At 44.3% G+C, this 21,325-nt stretch overlaps 1 protein-coding gene across 2 annotated transcripts in view; it reads right to left on the bottom strand.

Moving 5' to 3' along the window:
• The window catches only part of LOC138282757 (fibrocystin-L-like), a 735,329-nt gene that overhangs the window by 323,498 nt on the left and 390,506 nt on the right, over window positions 1–21,325 (bottom strand). For both annotated transcript variants that reach the window (XM_069220628.1, XM_069220629.1), the window contains exons 37-40: window positions 8,021–8,209; window positions 4,083–4,253; window positions 2,776–2,999; window positions 55–1,045 (exon numbers count right to left, since the gene is read on the bottom strand). In XM_069220628.1, coding sequence (XP_069076729.1) covers window positions 55–1,045; window positions 2,776–2,999; window positions 4,083–4,253; window positions 8,021–8,209 — 1,575 coding nt within the window. The remainder of the gene's footprint in view (window positions 1–54; window positions 1,046–2,775; window positions 3,000–4,082; window positions 4,254–8,020; window positions 8,210–21,325) is intronic.

Genomic DNA, 21,325 nt, shown 5'->3' with positions numbered 1-21,325 from the left:
TGATCATACTCATGGGACAATTAACACAAATAAAGTATTAAAGGATATACACACCTGTTGTAGGAAAAATAGATGTGATGTGTGGAGTATGGCTTGCTGCATATGTGAAACTCAGCGGAGGGTACTGAACTGAATTAACAAGTATCTGTACACTTGCAGCTCCCTCGTAGTGTGCTGGTGTGATGCAGTGCAATTCGCCAGGAGTGACAGACAAAATTTCACACAAATTACCATCAATGGTCACTCTAGTCCTGTTTGTGGCAAATCCATTTCCTGTGATTAACAACGGGGTGCCACCTTTGATGCTTCCAGAGTGGGGTGAGAGTGAAGCCGCCGCAGGACTGGATAGGGTGAGCCTACCTGTAGCTAGGCCTTTGCTCAACACCACAACTGTGAGAGTGTAGACTCCAGCAGGAAGCGGAGCTACAAGGCAAGTAATGTTGTTTTCAGTGATGTCTGTTGCCTCAATTTCCTCATCTCCAATGTATACAAGGATGTCTTCAACTCTGGACCCAAATCCTTCCCCTTCAATCACAAGTTCAGTAGATACATTTTGCAAGATGGTGGGCACGACACTAGATATTCTTGATGTGACATTTGTGGAGTATGAAAAGGTGCACGACCCTTTGCATTTAGCAGGGATACCATTTATGACAACCTTTAGATCCAAGCTTCGTTCGACATAGGCTTCTGGGCTGTCACATTCAATGTCTGTGTAATTCACAGAAACAATGGCACATGGATATCCGGACATTGCAACAATTATCCCACTCTGTTGAGCTGCAAACCCTGAACCGTGGATGGTTAGTCTGGTCTTCCCTGTGAGTGACCCAATACTCGGGGTCACAGAGTCTATGTGGGGGAGGAGGACGAAACGGCGATCAAACTCCCTAGCCAATGTGCTGATGGCTGCGCCAAGGTTCTGGACATTTAAGGAGACCATTTCTGCTACTCCAATGTTCATTGTGTTCTGTGGATCCACAGTGCATGTCAGTTCATATTCACTGCTTGAGAATACCAAACATGGATAGCTTCCGATTTTCACCTAAAGCAAAACATGCATTAGAGCGAAATTATATCACGCTAAGAGAGAGTTTATAAATTTAACTGTACATTTTTTACTTATTCACCATTATAATGAACTACTATTTTGAAATCTCTTTGGAGGGGAATATTCAGAAAAGAAAGGTATGATAGTCACATGTACTGGAAAGTATACATATTCTATAGGGTAACTATTTATTACAGAGTCACTTTACTGTAAAATTTACTTGCAAGACAATCTGTGTAGGGGACCAACTTCAAGTACAATCAGTTATGAATTTTATGTTAAACATATACCAAGCATTTTTTCAGGAATATGTTGTTGATGATTCCTACCTGTTAGACTTGTCATCCTTGGCGTGGTCTTCCCTAACTTTTGCCTCTGTTTCCTCAGGTTGTTGATGTGTGCTGGACTCTGTTTTTGTTGTTTTTTGATACTCTGGGCACTTTACCACCGCTAACCAGTGCTAAAGTGCAAGTGCTCCTATCTAAATTTTATGTTTAATTGGCTTTCCATGATTGCCATTTTTGATTTACTAGTAAGTCCCTAGTACAGTGCACTAGAGTTGCCAGAGGCCTGTACATCAAATGCTACTAGTGGGCCTGCAGCGCTGGTTGTGCCACCAATATTAGTAGCCCTGTAAACATGGCTCAGATCTACCACAGCAGTGTCTGTGTGTGCAGTTTTAAACTGCCAATTCGACTTGGCAAGGGTACCCACTTGCCAGGCCTAAACCATTTCTTTTTATACATGTAAGGCACCCCCAAAGTAGGCACTAGGTAGCCCCATTGGCATGGTGCAGTGTGTATAAAAGGTGGGACATGTACTTATGTGTTGTACATGCCTTAATAGTGAAATACTGCCAAATTTGCTTTTCACTGTTGCAAGGCCTATCTCTCTCATAGGTTAACATGGGGGCTGCCTTTAAATATTATTAAAGTGCAAATCCCCTTTGGGAGGGAATAGAAATATGGAGTTTAGGGTCTTTAAGCTCACAATTTATAAAAACATCTTTTAGTGAAGTTGTATTTTAGATTGTGTGTTTGAAAATGCCACTTTGAGAAAGTAGGCATTTTTCTTGCTTAAACCATTCTGTGACTCTGCTTGTTTGTGGATTCCCTGTCTGGGTCAGTTTGACAGTTGGGCTGTTTGCACCTCTCTCTAGAGAGTGACACAAAGGGAGCTGGGTGTAGCCTGCATATCCTGATGAGCCATCTGTGCTGGGAGCGAGGGAAGGAGTGGTCACTTACACCTGAAAGGGCTGTGCCTGCCCTCACACAATACAGTCTCCAACCCCCTGGTGTGTGTCTGGGGCCTGGCCTGGGCAAGGCAGGATCTTGAAAACAACAGAGACTTCTCTTTGAAGTAGGCCTACTTCAAAGGCAGAAGGGAGTATAAGAAGAGGACCCAAAACCCCTGAAAATCAGATCACTTCTCGATTCAAGAGGAACCTCTGCCAAGAACAATTTAGCAATGTCTAGTTTGGTTACTTCTAGATTTAATGGAACCTCCAGATTTGTTTATGTAATTCCACAAAAAGTGTAATGTTCTTCCTATTTCTGCTCTTGTAGCAAAACATTCAGTCGAATGAACTGTCATCTTCAAAGTCCCACATATCTTTAAAATAAACGACAGCACCCTAAAAATTCTGTCCTTCGATAAATGTTTTCAGGTAAAGAAGTTCTAGCTTAAAATTGAAGAAGAGCTGGGTGTCTTCGGATGCTGCTTACCTCATTGGCACAGGAAATATTGCTGAAGCCACTTCCTGTGATTGTTATTGGATCTAAGAGCGTGCCACTGGATGGCGTGATGCCAGTGATGGAAGCAGAATAGCAATTTGAAAACTCAAAAAAGATGGTATTTTCACTTGAAGTTCCATTCGGGAGCTGACTGCATTCAGGTTCTTGGGCCCTGCAATCTTCTGCTGATGGTTGTCTGTGAGCTGGGGCAGGAGCTGAGGAGGATAAAATACCCAGGATTAAACGCTGTATGATTACCCTAGACTTGAAGCATGAAGTGTAAGTAAGAGCGCACGTGTTTTACAAGACGCATCTTGATGCTAGCGTGTGCCTGAACGTCGCGTCATTAAGCCTAGTGACTACACACATCCAGCACTGTGGTACCTGGGTACGTTATGAAGTTCAAACCTGTTAAGAGTAGTACAAAGCTGACCTTATTTTGGGCCTTAAATGTTGCCATTTTCAGAAAGTTTATCTTTCTGAAATGTGGAATGTCAGTAGGTTATTTCTGCCAGAGAGAACCCGGTGCGGTCAATTTTACCACAAAACATGATTTTTCCTCTTTTACATTAGACAGTCTTACCGCTAGCAAATTTACCAAATACAGAGGTGGCATTTAAACTACTCAGTCTTTCAAAGATCTAAAGTTTTTAAATCAAAATATCTCCTTTTATTTCCCCCAGTAGCTACGCATCTCTCATTACTATTCATGAGCAGTGTTATCCATTTCTCTCCTAACCAGGTGCTTCCATCACTGACCCACACTCTGACCTTATTAGATCTGGAGTATGTGTTTATTGTTTTATTTAAATATAATCCCTGCCTTTCAAAATCACTAAACTAAGAGAAAGCATATTTAGTAGTATGGTTTTAATCTATTTACAGCGAGGCATTAATAAAACTGTAAAGCGTTTAAAAAACAAGTCTTGGTAAATAAATGTGCCTGCCCTGGGATGCATGCATGTGACACACAAAAGCCGGCACAGGCTGGTGGCATTATTCCATGCATGTGAACTTGTGAAATTAAGATGACTGAAGGAAGTACCTGCAGTGCGTCTAACCATCGGTGATATGTCGTATACTGATGATATTAACGCTCGTAATGCGCTGCAGCTAAAATGTTATGCTAAGAACACGGCCCTAATTGTTATAATTCTTTCTGGAGACAGAAACTATCAAGCAGGGATCGATGAACAAGGCAGCTCGTTCCTAACCTAATGATATAATTAAGATGCTATTTTAGCAAACAAACTTGCAATTGGGAATGGGATAACTGGACCTTCTGAAGTCATGATTACCTGGATTATATAGCGCCTCCTGTCCTCCAACACGAACGTGCAGCTGAGCTTTTCTTTCAGGCACCGGCAGCACCGTGACTCTCCCTTGTAGAGAAAAGCTGTTGGAATTACTTGCGCTGCCGCTGCTGTAGTAGTACACACCAGGGGATGTGAACCGGTATGAATAGGAACCTGAAAATCATTGTGAGTTTAAAATTGAGCACTTATCGACATGAAAATGACATTTGCGTGCAGAAGGCTTGAATTAGTGATATTGTGTTTCTTCTATGTCTATGAAGGATGTACCTACTTGCTGCATATACGCTCCTCTGTGTAAGGCAAGCGAACGGCCCTGAATAGGGGGTGCCACAGAGGTGATGGGGATGATTATCACAGTCAATAAAACCTGATTCTGGGATTCGGTATTTATCAAGTGTAATTTTCACTGCCTATTACGAGTTTAGCACTATCAGTATGTCATGAGGGGTGCTGACTCTATTTCACCTGCTAATTACTTGAATGTATATGCACAACAGTTAGAAATAACCCAGCTGCAATCATGGTCTAGAAATCTAATGCCACGATTCTGAGCCTGTGGTAAATTCTAATCCTTGCGTCTACTCCTTTTTGCACAGGGATCATGATTATATACTATGTGACATCACCTACACCCTTACATGATTATCCCTATTTAAATGTTAAACCTCATGAAATTTACTGGGGCAGAAATGTCGTGCATATTCTGATGAATGCAGATTTTAGAGTGGAACACACAGTTCCTCGTGTAATACTCCCTTTTTAGGGTCTAGCACGTGCAAGCGATTTGGCCCCTGTTGTAATCTCTCTGTGGGCTTTTAACCACACACTTCGGTTTGGTTTTTAGGGTCGAACACGCACAAGCGCTTTGGCCCCTGTTGTATTCTCTCTGTGGGCTTTTAACCACGCCCATCAGTTTGGCTGGTTCATAGGCTTGCCTTTTAAAATTCACTTGATTTCATTAGGGAAAGACATGCATACGTCACTAGTGAAGATCGGAAATTACCCTCTTTTTGAACAACAAAATGCTTTAAAAGGTCATGAAAATGTTACAAAACCTGTGAAAATAGAAGTCATTGGCCCATTATCTGCTATTAGATAAAACACAAGAGAGTATTTTGCACAACACATCCTGGACTCATTACATACTTGAAAATGTTCCCATACATGGTAATGAACAAAAAAGAGTCTCAGTTAAATAATTTGCCTTGGATTTCATAATTTGGACAAGCAAGAAAGCCAGGAATTATCCCTGTTTTCCTAGTTACTAATTGTGCAAATCAACCAGTAGATGCGAGTCACTTTCTCACATCAAAGTTTAGTAATTTGGCTCATATTTATACTTCATTTGCACCGAATTTGCATCATTTTTTTAGTGCAAATTCAGCGCAAACCTAATTCCATATTTATATTTTGACATTAGCCACGTCCAATGTCAAAATATAGGAGTTTGCACAATTTTTGGGATTTGTGCACTTACCTTGCGTCAATGAGATGCAAGGGAGGCGTTCCCATCTAAAAAATGGTGCTATCCCCATAGCCCCATATTTATCCCTGCGGTGCTAAAATGACGAACGGGCAGAAGGAGGGGCTAAATAATTATCCAAAGCTTGCTTTGCACCATTATTTAACATCTGGGTCAGACCAGGCGTTAGGAGACCTGTGGACCCATTTCCATGGTTAAACACCGTGGAATTGGTCCACAGGTGCCCTCCCCAAGCCCCAGGAACCCCCTACCAGAGGGACACCGGAGGATGGGGGACCCCATCCCAAGTAAGTAGGGTAAGTATTTTGTATTTTTTTTTGTTGGGCCATCGGGGGCCCTAACTTGGGGCCCCTTGCATGGCACAGGGTGCAATGGCCATGCCCAGGGGACACTTGTCCCCTGCACTGGCCATTGGGGTGGTGGGCATGACTTGGTGGTTGTGCACCAGGAAATGGCGCTAGTCTGGTTAGAGGCATTTTTTTTTGCCTCTAACCAGGCTAGTGCCATTTTTTGAAGCAAAATCCCCTCCTTCCCTACCGCCACCCCCACCCGGCTAGTGTCTTTTTTTAAGATGCTAGCCCATGTTTAGCACTGGCTTGCACCATTCCTTTAATATGGTGTCCAGATGGCACTGTGGAATGGTGCAAGCCAGCGCTATACTTTTTGCTGCAAAACTGCGTTTGCGCAGTTTTGCAGCATAAAGAATAAATCTGTGCCTTTGTTTTTCATGTCATTGGTGTTTGAAATAAGCCATGGGTGACAGGCAAAATCCACATTTGTTGGCAGTTTTATATAGCGTGAAACTTGCCCAGGGTCAAAGCAGCGTTTCACAACTGCCACATAATGTATTACACATTTATTTTTTCAGCAGTTTAAATACCGCGATCATTGCACAGGGAAAAAGGACACTTCCTAGCGAATACAGGATCCGTTAGTAATGCAGTGTGTATTCTTCATGAAGCACTCATCCCTTTCCCTATGTAAGGTTTGCGCTATTTAAACTGCTGAAAAATAAACGTGCAGTGATTGCATGTTTGTTTGTCAGCAGTTTAAACAGCGCGAACCATGCTGAGGTACAGAAGAGTGCTTCATGATAATAAAGATTAGACTCCAGGTTTATTTTATAGCGTCTCGTCCACCTTTGGAGAACTCGTTTAACCAGGCAGAGGGCTGAGTCAAGGGTAGTAGCCTCGGTGAAGGGGGGGTGTAGGGCAGTGTATTTTATCGTAAATAGTTGGGTGCAGGTGCTTTCAGTCGGGAATGGTGAGGTGTCTGTCGCATTTCACCAGGAATTTTTAAACACACAGGCAAAAACGGACACACACTGCCTCCCTCGCTCTGCTTGGAAATACTTTAAAAATGTTGGCTCTTTCACAAAATAATGAGCTTTCTCTCACTTATTGCACTTACCAATCTGCATTCCTCCCCCTTTACACTGCCTCTTGAGCCCCTCTTGTGCGCCTTGCTTGTCTGTAGTGTATTTTAACGTCATGTGCCAGTGTAATTTTCGGGAATTCTAGAGTATTTTAACGTCATGTGCCAGTGTAATTTTCGGGAATTCTAGAGCTCCCTTCGGTCATACTGGCCAAGCTACGCCCCTGGCTGATCCCCCATAAGCCTCGATACCCCCGTACTGGTCCATTTTGTGCCATCCAGCAGATCGGGTGCCAGTATTGGAACAGCGCGATTACCACTCTGTCTGGACCACTGGTATGAAATACCCAAGCATTAACAACAATGCTCCGTGCAGTCTAATTTCAGCCGAGGATCAGCACCTGATGTGAGGGCCTCGCCCAAGCAGAAATGACTGTGTACCTATGACAACCACACTCCCCTCTTTAACCCAGGAGCTATTCACTGTTGCATCAGTATGCGGCACAGACACAAGAGCCGCAATGCCTTGACCAAGTAACGGCACTAATGCGTGACATTTAATGCCAGTGCGGTGATGCAGGAATAGGCATTAACATGTGTTAACCTAACCCGCAATGCGTGGCACTTGGCAGGGCTGCATTGATCATGTGCATAGGCATCGCGTCTGGTTTTATTTATTTGGTTGAGACCCAAGTTCTCTCTTATGAAGTGGTAGGACGCCCCAGTGGATTTTCTTTGGTTCACTTTATCCACTAACAATTGTAACCATGAAGAGTATTAGGAGGTAATGCGCCCATACTTCCTTTTTACAATCATTGCATGCTTCCCTCAGTCCCAGGTGGGTGCTGAGTTCAGCCCCTCGTCGCCCCCCAGCAACACTGGATAAATATTTTGCTTTGCAATTATGTTATACTCGACAACACTGGGAATTTCTTCTTACATTTCAAATTTGCCAGTAAACTAGAAAAATCATTTGACAATCTCCATAAAAAGAGGTACTTTCTCGTTTCACTCCGCCTTTAGCGTAAATGCAATTTCACGTTTCATAAAAGTCACCGCTTACCTGATTCTTGTCTGGCGCCTGAACTTTGAAATCCTTCCCCATCATATACAGTGCTTCCGGGGCTGGACACAGAGTACACGCGATAACTCAGCCCCACAACGGAAGGCTGGGGTTCCCACTGCCATGTGACTGTGTCTCCAACTGAGATATCCAGGAATGCTGGAGACCAGGCGTAACCGAGTCCGTAAACTGCACACAAAAAAGAAACTCAGTCTTATTCGCTTCAAAATCATGTTTCCTGAAACCTGCAATGGCTGCAGCCACACTTAATCTACTGGAAAGCAGGTCTATTTTCGAAATACTGTTTAAAGGAACATCTGGCTGTTAGAAATGGGGTTTCTGGTTGGCAGTCAGGTTACCCTCTGTCCAAGCAAAAGCCCTCACTCTAGTCAGGGTAAGTCACACACTATCCAAGATTATCCTGTGCCCACCCTCTGGTAGCTTGGCACGAGCAGTCAGGCTTAACTTAGAAGGCAATGTGTAAAGTATTTGTGCAATAAATCATACAATACCACCATATAGCACCACAAAAATACACCACACAGTGTTTAGAAAAATATATAATATTTATCCGGATAATTGTATGTTAAAAAGAATAAAGTTGCAATGGAAAATTGTAGAAATATCACAGGGAAGTGATATAAAGTGTCTTAAGTCTTTAAAAAGCAATAAAGTGTCTTTCAAGCACAGAGTACCTGGTTTCTGGTGGGAAATCTCCTCAGAGGGCCACAGGAGAAGAGATGCGCGGAAAAAGGGGTGTGTGCGTCGATTTCTCCTCAGCACACACAGACTTGCGTCGTTCTTTTCCACGCGGGGAAGTCGGGCGTCGTTTTCCGGCGCGCAGACAGTCTCTTTTTGTGGGTCGCGGGGATTACCAGATGTCCCGGGTCTGTGCGTGGATTCTCCTGCTTGTTTTCCGGCTGCGCGTCGTTCTGCGGGGCTGCGCGTCGAAGTTTCGATCTCACGGTAGGCGTCGCGTCGATTTCTCCTGGGAAGTCGGGCGGCGTTGTCCTTGCGAGGCCGTGCGTCTAAATTTTGGTCTCACGGCAGGCGTCGCGTCGATTTCTCCTTGGAAGTCGGGCGGCGTTGTCCTTGCGAGGCCGTGCGTCAAAGTTTCGCGCTCACGGTAGGCGTCGCGTCGATTTCTCCTGGAAAGTCGGGCGGCTTTGTCCTTGCGAGGTTGTGCGTCGAAGTCTCGATCGTCCCGAGGGCGTCGCGTCAATCAGCGTCGGTGTGCGGCGTTTTTCTCGCCGCGGAACAAGCTGTGCGTCGAAATTTTCGGCGCACGGAGCGTCCAAGTGAAAGGAAGAAGTCTTTTTGGTCCTGAGACTTCAAGGAACAGGAGGCAAGCTCTATCCAAGCCCTTGGAGAGCACTTTCACAGCCAGACAAGAGTTCAGCAAGACAGCAGGGCAACAGCAAGGCAGCAGTCCTTTGTAGAAAGCAGACAGGTGAGTCCTTTGAGCAGCCAGGCAGTTCTTCTTGGCAGGATGTAGTTTCTGGTTCAGGTTTCTTCTCCAGCAAGTGTCTGATGAGGTAGGGCAGAGGCCCTGTTTTATACCCAAATGTGCCTTTGAAGTGGGGGAGACTTCAAAGAGTGGCTAAGAAGTGCACCAGGTCCCCTTTCAGTTTACTCCTGTCTGCCAGGGTCCCAGTAGGGGGTGTGGCAGTCCTTTGTGTGAGAGCAGGCCCTCCACCCTCCCAGCCCAGGAAGACCCATTCAAAATGCAGATGTATGCAAGTGAGGCTGAGTACCCTGTGTTTGGGGTGTGTCTGAGTGAATGCACAAGGAGCTGTCAACCAAGCCCAGCCAGAAGTGGATTGTAAGGCACAGAAGGATTTAAGTGCAAAGAAATGCTCACTTTCTAAAAGTGGCATTTCTAGAATAGTAATATTAAATCCGACTTCACCAGTCAGTAGGACTTTGTATTACCATTCTGGCCATACTAAATATGACCTCCCTGCTCCTTTCAGATCAGCAGCTGCCACTTCAACAGTGTATGAGGGCAGCCCTAATGTTAGCCTATGAAGGGAGCAGGACTCTCAGTAGTGTGAAAACGAATTTAGGGGTTTTACACTACCAGGACATATAACTACACAGGTACATGTCCTGCCTTTTACCTACACAGCACCCTGCCCTAGGGGTTACCTAGGGCACACCTTAGGGGTGACTTATATGTAGAAAAAGGGGAGTTCTAGGCTTGGCAAGTACTTTTAAATGCCAAGTTGAGGTGGCAGTGAAACTGCACACACAGGCCTTGCAATGGCAGGCCTGAGACAAGGAAAAAGGGGCTACTTAAGTGGGTGGCACAACCAGTGCTGCAGGCCCACTAGTAGCTTTTAATTTACCAGCCCTATGCACATAAAGTGCACCTTACTAGGGACTTATAAGTATTTTAATAGTCCAATCAGGTATGATTCCAGGTTACCATGTTTTAAGGGAGAGAGCATATGCACTTTAGCACTGGTTAGCAGTGGTAAAGTGCGCAGAGTCTATAAACCAGCAAAAACAGTGTCCAAAAAATGGAGGGAGGCAGGCAAAAAGTTAGGGGTGACTACCCTAAGGCTGTCAGGTCTAACACTGGCAATACAAGATTAATTACCTTAAAACCGAATTCTTTGATTAGGAGTAAAATACGTGCAGCAATACGGACGCAAACCCATTTCCTGAACACTGCCTGCCCTCGAAGTGAAATATTAACAGAGAGGAACTCATGATTCCTCTGCGGTGAATTATTGATCACTCGTTCCTCAATCAAGAAGTAAGGGGTAAAACAAAAACATTCTCAAAGGGTACTCGGGGGGAAAGGATGCCCCGCCGACCACTGGATGGGAGTTCATGTGGCGTAGAATTAGATAAGGTTTTAACGGGCTCCACAGTTGTATCTGGCACACCAGGATACATCAGCAGTTAAAAGGTCTCTCCCTCTCGCCCTTGACTTGTTGAAATCATTTCCTCTGCGGGCCCAATTTTTTGTGCAGATCTGAGATAGTTCGATTCACAGCTGCCAAATTTTCTGAGTGCCCGTGTGTGACATTTTCATGGTTTCAGTGTACTTTTGAGTGACGCTCAATGATCAAATGTGTGAAACTTAAAGTGACACTTGCGGGCAAAACAAAGCAATTACATCCATGGAAATACCTAAATGTCAGAAATTATACCCATTTGAGCAATGAGAAGCTGTAAGATCTTGAAACTACTGCAAAGCACCTGAAATGGAAGGGCACTTACCCTGAGAAGCACTAGGTGTAGGAATCAAATGTCTTGTAAACTAATAGGAAGTATATTTTAAGTGTTTGGTCTGGAAAAGCACAAACTCAGGATTTAAAAGGTATCACAGTGGTAAGGTCTAGTGGCAGCTGGTGGCATTTGAAAGAGATAGGGCGTAAATAGTGGGTCATTTTACGAGCAGCCGAGGCGAGCGAGCCTCACTGTCCTAAGGGGGCTGTGGGGTGGGGACTTACCCTGAGTAAAGTTTGAAAAAAGAGAGTGGCAAATGGCGCACTCTAAAACACATTTGAAAAAGCAAGATGTTTTATAAAGCAATTGTGAACAAGTAGACTTGAAAGCCTGCAACATTACTCTTCCAGTAAGGTGAGGTCAGCTTTTTAATAAGTTGCATTCTAATGCACTGAGATTGCAGTGTGGCTTATGGGGCAACTGTTTGCTTCCAGGCACGAGGCTCTGATTGGTCCTCGCAATGACTCTGCTCTTTTGCATGCACATAGTTGGAATATTGTGATGGGAGAGAAACGTATCTATAAGAACTCTAGTCGCTGCACAATTTGTAAGGCGATTCCACATAGTCCTAGTGGGAAGGAATGCATCTCTTTAATCAAGTTGTTGCCTAATATTAAAAATGAACTATGGCATTGAATACGATGTATCTGCTTTGGTTGGTGGGCTTCTCTCACAAATCTTACACTCAGGCTAAACTCTGAATATGGCGTGGGATTACATAAAGTGATCTGTGTCCGCTGTGAGAGCCGGGCCATCCTCTTCGATATATTTACACATTCAATTAAACCGCAGCCATAAAAAAACACTCGTGTGCACGTTAATTTATTGCCTACATCTGATGATCATCTACTTAAGTAAAATTGGTAACGGCACCGAGTAATGAAATGCATGTGATAAACAGGTGAAAGGGCCTATTTCGCTTGAATGATATTTCTGTCATTGGAAGTCGCATTGCAAAGTTGACACTGCTACAGAGTTCTGATGCAACATGGACGCTTTTAGCATGCAACATGGATGCCAGGCTCAATGGCAGGGGCAACTCCCAGCCCTAGGATCATTTCGAATTATCTGCGACACCGGACGAGTAGCCACGGTTTTCAGACTTGCAGCCTGCTCCGAGGCAACGTTATCGGGAATGAGCACATGCAGTGCAATTTAGCGAACTCTCTGATTGGCTATAATGTAGTCATGGAGTAGTCCGGATCCTGCAGCATAGAGTAGCCTATAATTCCGACAGGATGGTCTTTTAATTGATCTGCTGACCTCCTGGCCAATCATAGAGACTCTAACCGAGATTTACTTTCTGCAAGACAATCCACTGCCTAAATGAAGTCATACCTTTTCCCGAGATGGGCTGGAGGTGTAGGAATCGACGAGGCACAGATCGATGGAGTGGATTTGCCCCCAGTGTCTGAGGACACTCTCCCTTTGTGTATTTGCCTGTGAATAGCCTCGAATCATGGGTGACTGACTCAGGCACATGCTCACAGGCCTACCAGCGCTAGGTAGATTCAATGTTGAAATTAAATTTTAGATTTTCATGCAGCTGACATCATACTGCCCTGCTGATAACAAAGTGTGCGAGAAATAAAATTCATGAAACAGACCCAAACATCAGCCATGGCAACAGCAGCGCAGGGCAAATCTAACATTGATATAACATCTTAGATTTTCAGATAAAAAGCAAATCCTGGTACGAAAACAATTACAATTGCAACAACATAATATCACACACTTCACAACTTACACACACATTTACTTTTTGTAATTGATCTCCCCCTGAACGGGAACTCATATTTTTTTACCTCATTTTATTTCGACTTTGAGTACTGCTTTCGGAAATCAAGACAATACGTTCAGCCATCTACATTAACTGCAAGACTGCGTGTATGTGTGAGTCAACTCTCTTTTCCACTCCCTTAGAGAGGCGCAGGGCATACAGAGGGGAAACAGCAAGGGACAGAAATGGCCAATCACTGCATGGCTTCAAAATCAAGCCATGCATCGTTTGGCTACGTTCTGTGAACCTGGGCCAGCTCCCACCCGAGCTGCCTCTGCAGCACTAGAGGCGTACCGCGTCTGCTGAGCCAATCCAGATGTTGTTCCCTTGCTGTTTATGTTACCAAACAGCATAAAAGCAGCACCTGGATTAGATTGGACAGGTGAACCCAGTCCTTCTACATGTTCTGGGAAGCTGTGGTTGCAAATGACCTACCTCATGAATATTCACAAAGGGGAAAGGGTCCCATGGGGACCCCTTCCGGTTTGCGAATGGGTTAGCACCAGTTTAAAACTGGTGCTAACTGCGATTATTTTGCAACCACATTCGCGGTCACAAAACAATCATGCATACTATCTGGATTCGGAATTAGGAAGGGAAGCCCTTGTCACGCTCTTCCTAATACCGAATTGCAAACCCAAACTGCGATTCGGTAACAAGTTACCGAAACACAGTTTGGGCTTTGTACATCCCAAATAGCATTTTTCAAGTCACAAATGGGCCGATTAGCCGTTTGCGACTTGAAAACTGCTTTGTACATCTGGCCCTTAGAGCCTAATTATGAAATTGGCGGTCCCACCACTGGACCACCAATGTCGCGGGGATGATGTCACCGCCATAGTGGTGGCATCCCCAAAGTGTATTTCAATGTTCCCGCCAGGCTGATAGACAGGAACATTGTATTACTCATTCCCCCCAGGTCGACCGGTGGGAACAGTGCTACGATATTGGCTTTGGCTCCCTTAAGGAATGTGTACTATCTGCAAAGCAGACAGTACGCATTCCAAGGGTGCTAGGCAGGCGGGCCCTAAAATGCCCATGCCCCGGCACTGGCTTTCTTCCAGCCTTCTTATGGAGGGGATCCCACCATGAGAAGGCTGGCGCAAAGCTGAGTTGTAATCAGTCAGGCGGCACTGAACTCAGCACCGCCCTGGCTGAGTACAACTCAGTCCACCGTCACCTCACCTCGTCGGGAATCATGTTCTCAGTGGAGACTGTGGTCCCCATAGCAGGTTTGCCCACCAGGGTTGTAATGTGGCGGTCGTACTGCCACAGTTTCGGAGGTCCGACCGTCACCGTGAGGCTGGTGGTCCTTGGACTGCCAGTCTCGTAATGAGGCCCTATGTTTTTTGTGTTTGCGATTATTGAAGTTGTTTCAATTGGCAAAAAATACTAATAAATAGACATACATAGTTATTATTGCCAGTTTATCATCTGTAAATCAAACTAATTGCTTTGAGTTGGGGCCAAAGATCAGTATTTTTATTTTTTTTAATGTTTATTTCCATACCATTCTTTTTTTGTACATACTGAGAATGCGGATATTAATTTTTGAAGACCAGTCAAGGTCTCACTGAGATGTACTATGTTTGTGTATTGTAAGCTTACAGTGGGTTTGAGCATCAGTTGGGGGTGGGAGGATTTGAGTTTGCTGCTTCCAGAGTCTCATTTAAGCTGGCAATCGAAAAGCAAATACGAGGGGAGCCAGTATGCAACCCTGCTTTAATCTATCTCAGGCTCAAATCTGCTCTGTTGCCATCACCTATTTTTACTCTCACCCAGGTTGTTGCTTTAAAGAAGCTGGAGGGTGAGTGAGGGACAAATACCCCAGTGTTGGATCTGGCTTTTTGACAGGGTCATCCCCAAACTTTTTGCCTTCCTCCTTCTCTTATTCTGACCTCATTTTTGCTGGCTTTTAGACTCTGCGCACTTTACCACTGCTAACCAGTGCTAAAGTGCATAAACTCTCTCCCTTTTTAAGCATGGTAACTTTGGATCATACCTGATTGGACTGTTTAATTTACTTATAAGTCCCTAGTAATGTGCACTATATGTGCCTACGGCCTGTAGATTAAATGCTACTAGTGGGTCTGCAGCACTGGTTGTGCCACCCACTTAAGTAGCCCCCTTAACCTTGTCTCAGGCCTGCCATTGCAAGGCCTGTGTGTGCAGTTTCACTGCCACTTCGACTTGGCATTTAGAAGTACTTGCCAAGCCTAGAACTCCCCTTTTTCTACATATAAGTCACCCCTAATGTGTGCCCTAGGTAACCCCTAGGGCAGGGTGCTGTGTAGGTAAAAGGCAGGACATGCACCTGTGTAGTTATATGTCCTGGTAGTGTAAAACTCCTAAATTTGTTTTGCACTACTGTGAGGCCTGCTCCCTTCATAGGGTAACATTGGGGCTGCCCTCATACGCTGTTGAAGTGGCAGCTGCTGATCTGAAAGGAGCAGGAGGGTCATATTTAGTATGGCCAGAATGGTAATACAAAATCCTGCTGACTGGTGAAGTCGGATTTAATATTACTATTCTAGAAATGCCACTTTTAGAAAGTGAGCATTTCTTTGCACTTAAATCTTTCTGTGCCTTACAATCCACGTCTGGCTGGGCTTGCTTGACAGCTCCTTGTGCATTCACTCAGACACACCCCAAACACAGGGTACTCAGCCTCACTTGCATACATCTGCATTTTGAATGGGTCTTTCTGGTCTGGGAGGGTGGAGGGCCTGCTCTCACACAAAGGACTGCCACACCCCCTACTGGGACCCTGGCAGACAGGATTGAACTGAAAGGGGACCTGGTGCACTTCTTAGCCACTCTTTGAAGTCTCCCCCTCTTCAAAGGCACATTTGGGTATAAAACAGGGCCTCTGCCCTACCTCATCAGACACTTGCTGGAGAAGAAACCTGAACCAGAAACTACATCCTGCCAAGAAGAACTGCCTGGCTGCTTAAAGGACTCACCTGTCTGCTTTCTACAAAGGACTGCTGCCTTGCTGTTGGCCTGCTGCCTTGCTGAACTCTTGTCTGGCTGTAAAAGTGCTCTCCAAGGGCTTGGATAGAGCTTGCCTCCTGTTCCCTGAAGTCTCAGGACCAAAACGACTTCTCTTTTTCACTTGGACGCTCTGTGCGGCGAAATTTTCGACGCACAGCTTATTCCGCGGTGAGAAAAACGCAGCACACCGACACTGATCGACGCGACGCCACAAATACTTCACACATTGCCTTCTAAGTTAAGCCTGACTGCTCGTGCCAAGCTACCAGAGGGTGGCCACAGGCTAATTTTGGATTGTGTGTGACTTACCCTGACTAGAGTGAGGGTTCTTGCTTGGACAGAGGGTAACCTGACTGCCAACCAAAAACCCAATTTCTAACACCCAGGAGTTCGGTTTGGTTTATAGGGATCTTTGCAAAACCTTGTCAAATACAGATTTTAAGTCCATGAAGTATGCATAGAGAGGCTATTTTTTAGAAAGTTAATCCTCAATTATAACTGATAATACAAGGAGGTTTGTTTTTGTGACACTCAGTGGAAGTCTGCTTGGTTTGAGGGAACAAGGCATTTTAAATTTGCTCAGGCTTCGAGGCCCTTTAATTAAGGTTGGAGAAGAATATTGTCTTGATGTTTATGAGAGCGATCAGCCTATAATTCACTGGGTCTCTGGTGGTGTCATTTTTTATACATTGGATGGACTATACTTCTTTTCCATGATTCTGGAATAGTTCCAGTGGCCAAACAATTGTTGAACAATTGGGTTAGAGCTTTATTCCAAAATTCATAATTTTGAAGAGTGCAGTTGCTAGGCTATTTGAACCATGATTTCCCCCTTTTGAGGCTTTGTTAATGATCATACAGAGTTAGGTTGAATTACAACTGGGGCTATTTGATGTCACATTTGGTGTTATCTGCTCCTGTTAGCAGATCTGTAGGTGGAGGTTTGCCATAAAATATGGTTCTGTGTATAGTTCATGCTACCATACTGATGTTCGCTTTGTTGACTCTTCGAGTCTCTGATAGTCAGTTTGTTTATGAATCCCCCTAATGCCTTCCCATTTTTTTCTTTGTAAACTTGAAACAGTGTAGCCCATTTGTTGTTTTGACATGCAGATTTGGCTCTCCAGAAGGATTTCTTGTAGGAAATGATTCTTTGAAAGTGAGACTGTATGTGTGAAAAGGGCATTTTCAATCTATCTGTCTATCTATCTATCTATCTATCTATCTATCTATCTATCTATCTATCTATCTATCTATCTATCTATCTATCTATCTGGCCCTCTCTATCTAGCTATCTATCTATGCAAAAATCTCTGTCTATGCCTCTGTCCACTGTCCACCTGCTGAGATAGCTATGCAACATTATGGGCCTCATTATAAGGGTGGTGGGCCGACTTTCGGCCCACCAGCCCCGTGGAGAGGAGACCTCAGCAGAGCTGGTGGTCTCCCCCTGGGCCCATTACGAGGTTTCCACTGGGCGGACACATCTAAAATCAGCGATTTCCGCTTCTCAGCCCAGTGGCAACTGTGCAGCAGAATTGGTCTCGGAGCCGAGGCCAATGCCGTCACCCACAGAGTGCCACCAGCATCCCCAGAATGCGCACTGTCTGCTGTAGCAGACAGTGCGCATTCGAAGGGTGTTGGGTGGGGGCCCCCGGACTGCCCATGCCATGGGAATGGGCAGTACAGGTGCCCCTATGTGGCCCTCTGCACTGTGTTTCCACCAGCCTTTTCACGGCGGGGTCCCTGCCATTAAAAGGCTGGTGGAAACTGGACTTGTGATCAGTGCGGTGGCGCTGAACTCAGTACCACCATGGCTAACCTTAACTCTGCGAACAGTCAGCCCATCGGGAACCATGTTCCTGGTGGGCACAGCAATCCCCTGGCGGTCCAACTGCCAGGGTCATAATGTCAGACCACATGGAGTGGGGCGATCCAACTGCCACCACGGTATTGGTGGTCCTCGGTCTGCCAACGTCGTAATCAGGCCCTATCTATAGCACCCTTCCTATCTGTAAATCCTTTCTATTTATCTGTTGTTCCAAAACTCTCTACCTATTTGTAATAAAGATTTACAAAAGCATAACAAAAGAGCATTAACAAAGGCAAGATGGTCGCAGCCAATGCCAGACTGATTGGTTGTTTTAGGTCTGCATTTTCGACCTGATTTTCCTAGAATGATGTACTTAACATAGTTAAGTTATTTATAAGGACTTTTACTTTGGCAAGGCTTTGGGCTTGATTTAGAGTTTGATAGATGGGGTTACTCCGTCACAAACATGACGGATATCCCGCCCGCCATATCACGATTCCAGTATGGAAATCCTATGGGGCGGACAGGATATCCATCATGTTTGTGACGGAGTGGCCCATCTGCCCAACTCTAAATCAGGCCCTTTGTCTGTTATTCCACTCACACCTGTCTTCCACCCACTTCAGCATGCATCATGGGGAAATTGGTCAACCTACATTGGCTGACTTCACTGTGACTTCTGGGAAGTTGACCTTTCACAATGAGCACACCTATACACAAATAAGTTTCCTTTTGTGCCAGGGACTAATATGGTAATGTATGCTTTTTTGAGACAACAAATATTTCTGTCTTTAATCATATATTTTTTTTAATTAATGAAGGCTTGGCATTTTCCTCAACAATAAAGATTTGTAAAAACAATGACAGAACAAATTAACAATTGCAAAATTCGAATTGTTGGTGGTCAGCACCAGACCTATTGGCTTTCTCAATGTTTTTTTTAGGTCTGGTGTTAGCCAAGACCTTTTGATTTTGCTAAAATTAAATGTGTAATTTATTTACTTATAGAGTCTTTTAGCCAATCTTCCTTATTCATTGGCCTTTTATTGTGATATTCACATTTGCCTTCAACAACATACAGCATGGACCAGTGAGTAAGCCAGCTTCAGCAAATGGCTAGCTTTATTGTGAGTTACAGCATTTTGCCCTCTCACAAGGAGCACCTCAACACAGAAAGTAGTTCTCTAAAGTGCCAGGGACCACATGGCCCAAAAATATTTTAGCTTTTAGCCAATGTTGTTTTGAGATTGATGAGGCAGCAGCAGTTTCGTCAACAATAATGTTTAACATAAAACTTGACACAAAAATACAAACAGTACTGACAGAGCCAAAATGCTAGTGGTAAACAACAGACCATTGACTTTGCCAGTGCTTGTTCATTTCTGCATGTTCACTTTGTCACTTTTTTATTTTGCCCAAAGAGGATCTTTTTGTTTTTTGAGAAACATTATTCAAGCATATCCAAGAAGCCCATCCCATCCCACTTGCATTTGCTGCATAATAAAAACAAGTGCAGCTAAACTGAGGGGGGTAATTCACATCCTGACATGTCTACACCATAGAACTACTGATCCCTTACCTGTGTTCAGTTTGTTAAGAGCAATATATTACTAGCAGTGCCCATGACCATGTAATCCTTATCCTTCTGCTGAGACTACCCATACTTAAGTTGACTGTCATAAATGACAGGGATACCTGGCAATACTAAACTGGGCGTGCCTTAATTCATGGTGTTCGCATAGGACTACTTGCTGCCAAGTAATCTGGAAATGTAAATGAAATTAATTTATTTGGGGCATTATGGAAAATCCTCTTCCTTCTAAAAGAAGTTAAAGATCTGGAGGAATTTCTGTCAACTACAGTCCTCAGCATGGGCAGTGGGGTAGCAGACTTCACCCATTAGCTTACTATATTGTGAGTGATGGCATTCTGTCTTTGTACTAGGTTCACATTCACACTAAAAGGAGTCCCCTTCAATGCTAGCTACTATTGTGGCAATGGGTATTTTTTTCATAACAAAAATATTTTGCCTTTTACTCAGTGATTGTTTTATTTTAGATTGTGAACGCCTAGCAGCTCGACCAACACAGGTACTGGGCTGCTTACATCTCATCATATACATATTGCTGCATAACTCATTATTTGTCAACAAAACAATTTAAAACAGCAGCAAATACATGCACATCTACCTTTTAATATTGTTTACTTTAATAAGAGCCATTCAAAGATGGCTGCTCTATGTACGTGCATGTGTGCATTCACATAGGCTGGCATAATTCACTGGATTTTGTAAAACTTTATAACAAAAAGCATTTTAAGATGGTTGTCCATGCATGTACAAGTACGTGCACATGCAGTGATTATTTTTGTAATGACTTTTATGATGAAGTTTTACAACGGCCATTACAAAACAAGCACTGGCAAAGCCAACAAATAAGTAGCCTATGCCAGACCTATCGACCTTGCAATGCTTGTTCTTTTCTTGTAAAGCAGAAGCAAATTGTTGGACTAACTCTCTGTTTCAAAGATTCACTTCTACCCCTGCAGACTGAAAAGAACAAAGTGGTATCTTGCAGTGGGCACGTAACTGCTTCAAACTCACCAGCCTGCCTATGCCATCATGAATATTTTGTTACTGTATGGATACGTACAGACTGCACGTATGGAAGGCATCATTCAGCTGCCCAGCAGCATTTTCACAATGACATAACCGCAGAGACTCCTACATCACTGGGAAGGGGGTGCATCCAGTCACATGTTCCAATCAGAACAGAGAAACAGTCCATATTTACGCCTGAGGTATACACTGCTGTCCAAATCTAATTCCAATGGAAAGCAAACAGATACAGTTTCAGCACTTCTGGTTGTGTGCCCTCAACAAATAAGAATGTGAATGGGCAGTTAAATCGTTATCATTGACTGCATGGCATTCATTCGGAATAAAATTGGGCATGGCCACCATTTTTCGGCCTGGGGAGGTTTGCAGACAGTGCGCATTCTGAGGGTGGCGGACAGCCCCCTTTGTGCTATGAGATAGCACTCGGCTCCTGGGAGCCGAGTGCTATCTCGTAGCATCGGCTCCTTGAAGCCAAGTGCTATCTCGTAGCACTGTTCCGTAGCACTATTTTGAGCTTTCTGCCACTCAGCCAGGTCAGACTGGTGGAAAACTTGGAATAGGGCGGTGGGACGCCTCCATTATGGTGGTGGTGTCCTTCCCACAAGTTTGGTGGTCTTCCGTTGGGGTGGCCAAACTCATAATCAGGTCCTTAATGGTTCGGGTTTCCTGCTGTCAAAATGTGTTATTTGGTCAGATCTGGCCTCAGATTTAAAAGGTGAAGCAGTCAGACTATACACGTTGGCCTGTAGCTGTATTCTCATTGCCAGCCTAGTGGATGACAAAATATGTTTTGTAGTCCACAGGTAGTATTCAATTTCTAGGAAATAGGTGGATTTCTTGTTCGAAATATTAGGGCCTTGT

This window comes from Pleurodeles waltl, chromosome 2_2, assembly GCF_031143425.1.
Source record: "Pleurodeles waltl isolate 20211129_DDA chromosome 2_2, aPleWal1.hap1.20221129, whole genome shotgun sequence".
NCBI classification, from domain to species: Eukaryota; Metazoa; Chordata; class Amphibia; order Caudata; family Salamandridae; genus Pleurodeles; species Pleurodeles waltl.
This window is presented reverse-complemented; position numbering and strand designations above follow the sequence as displayed.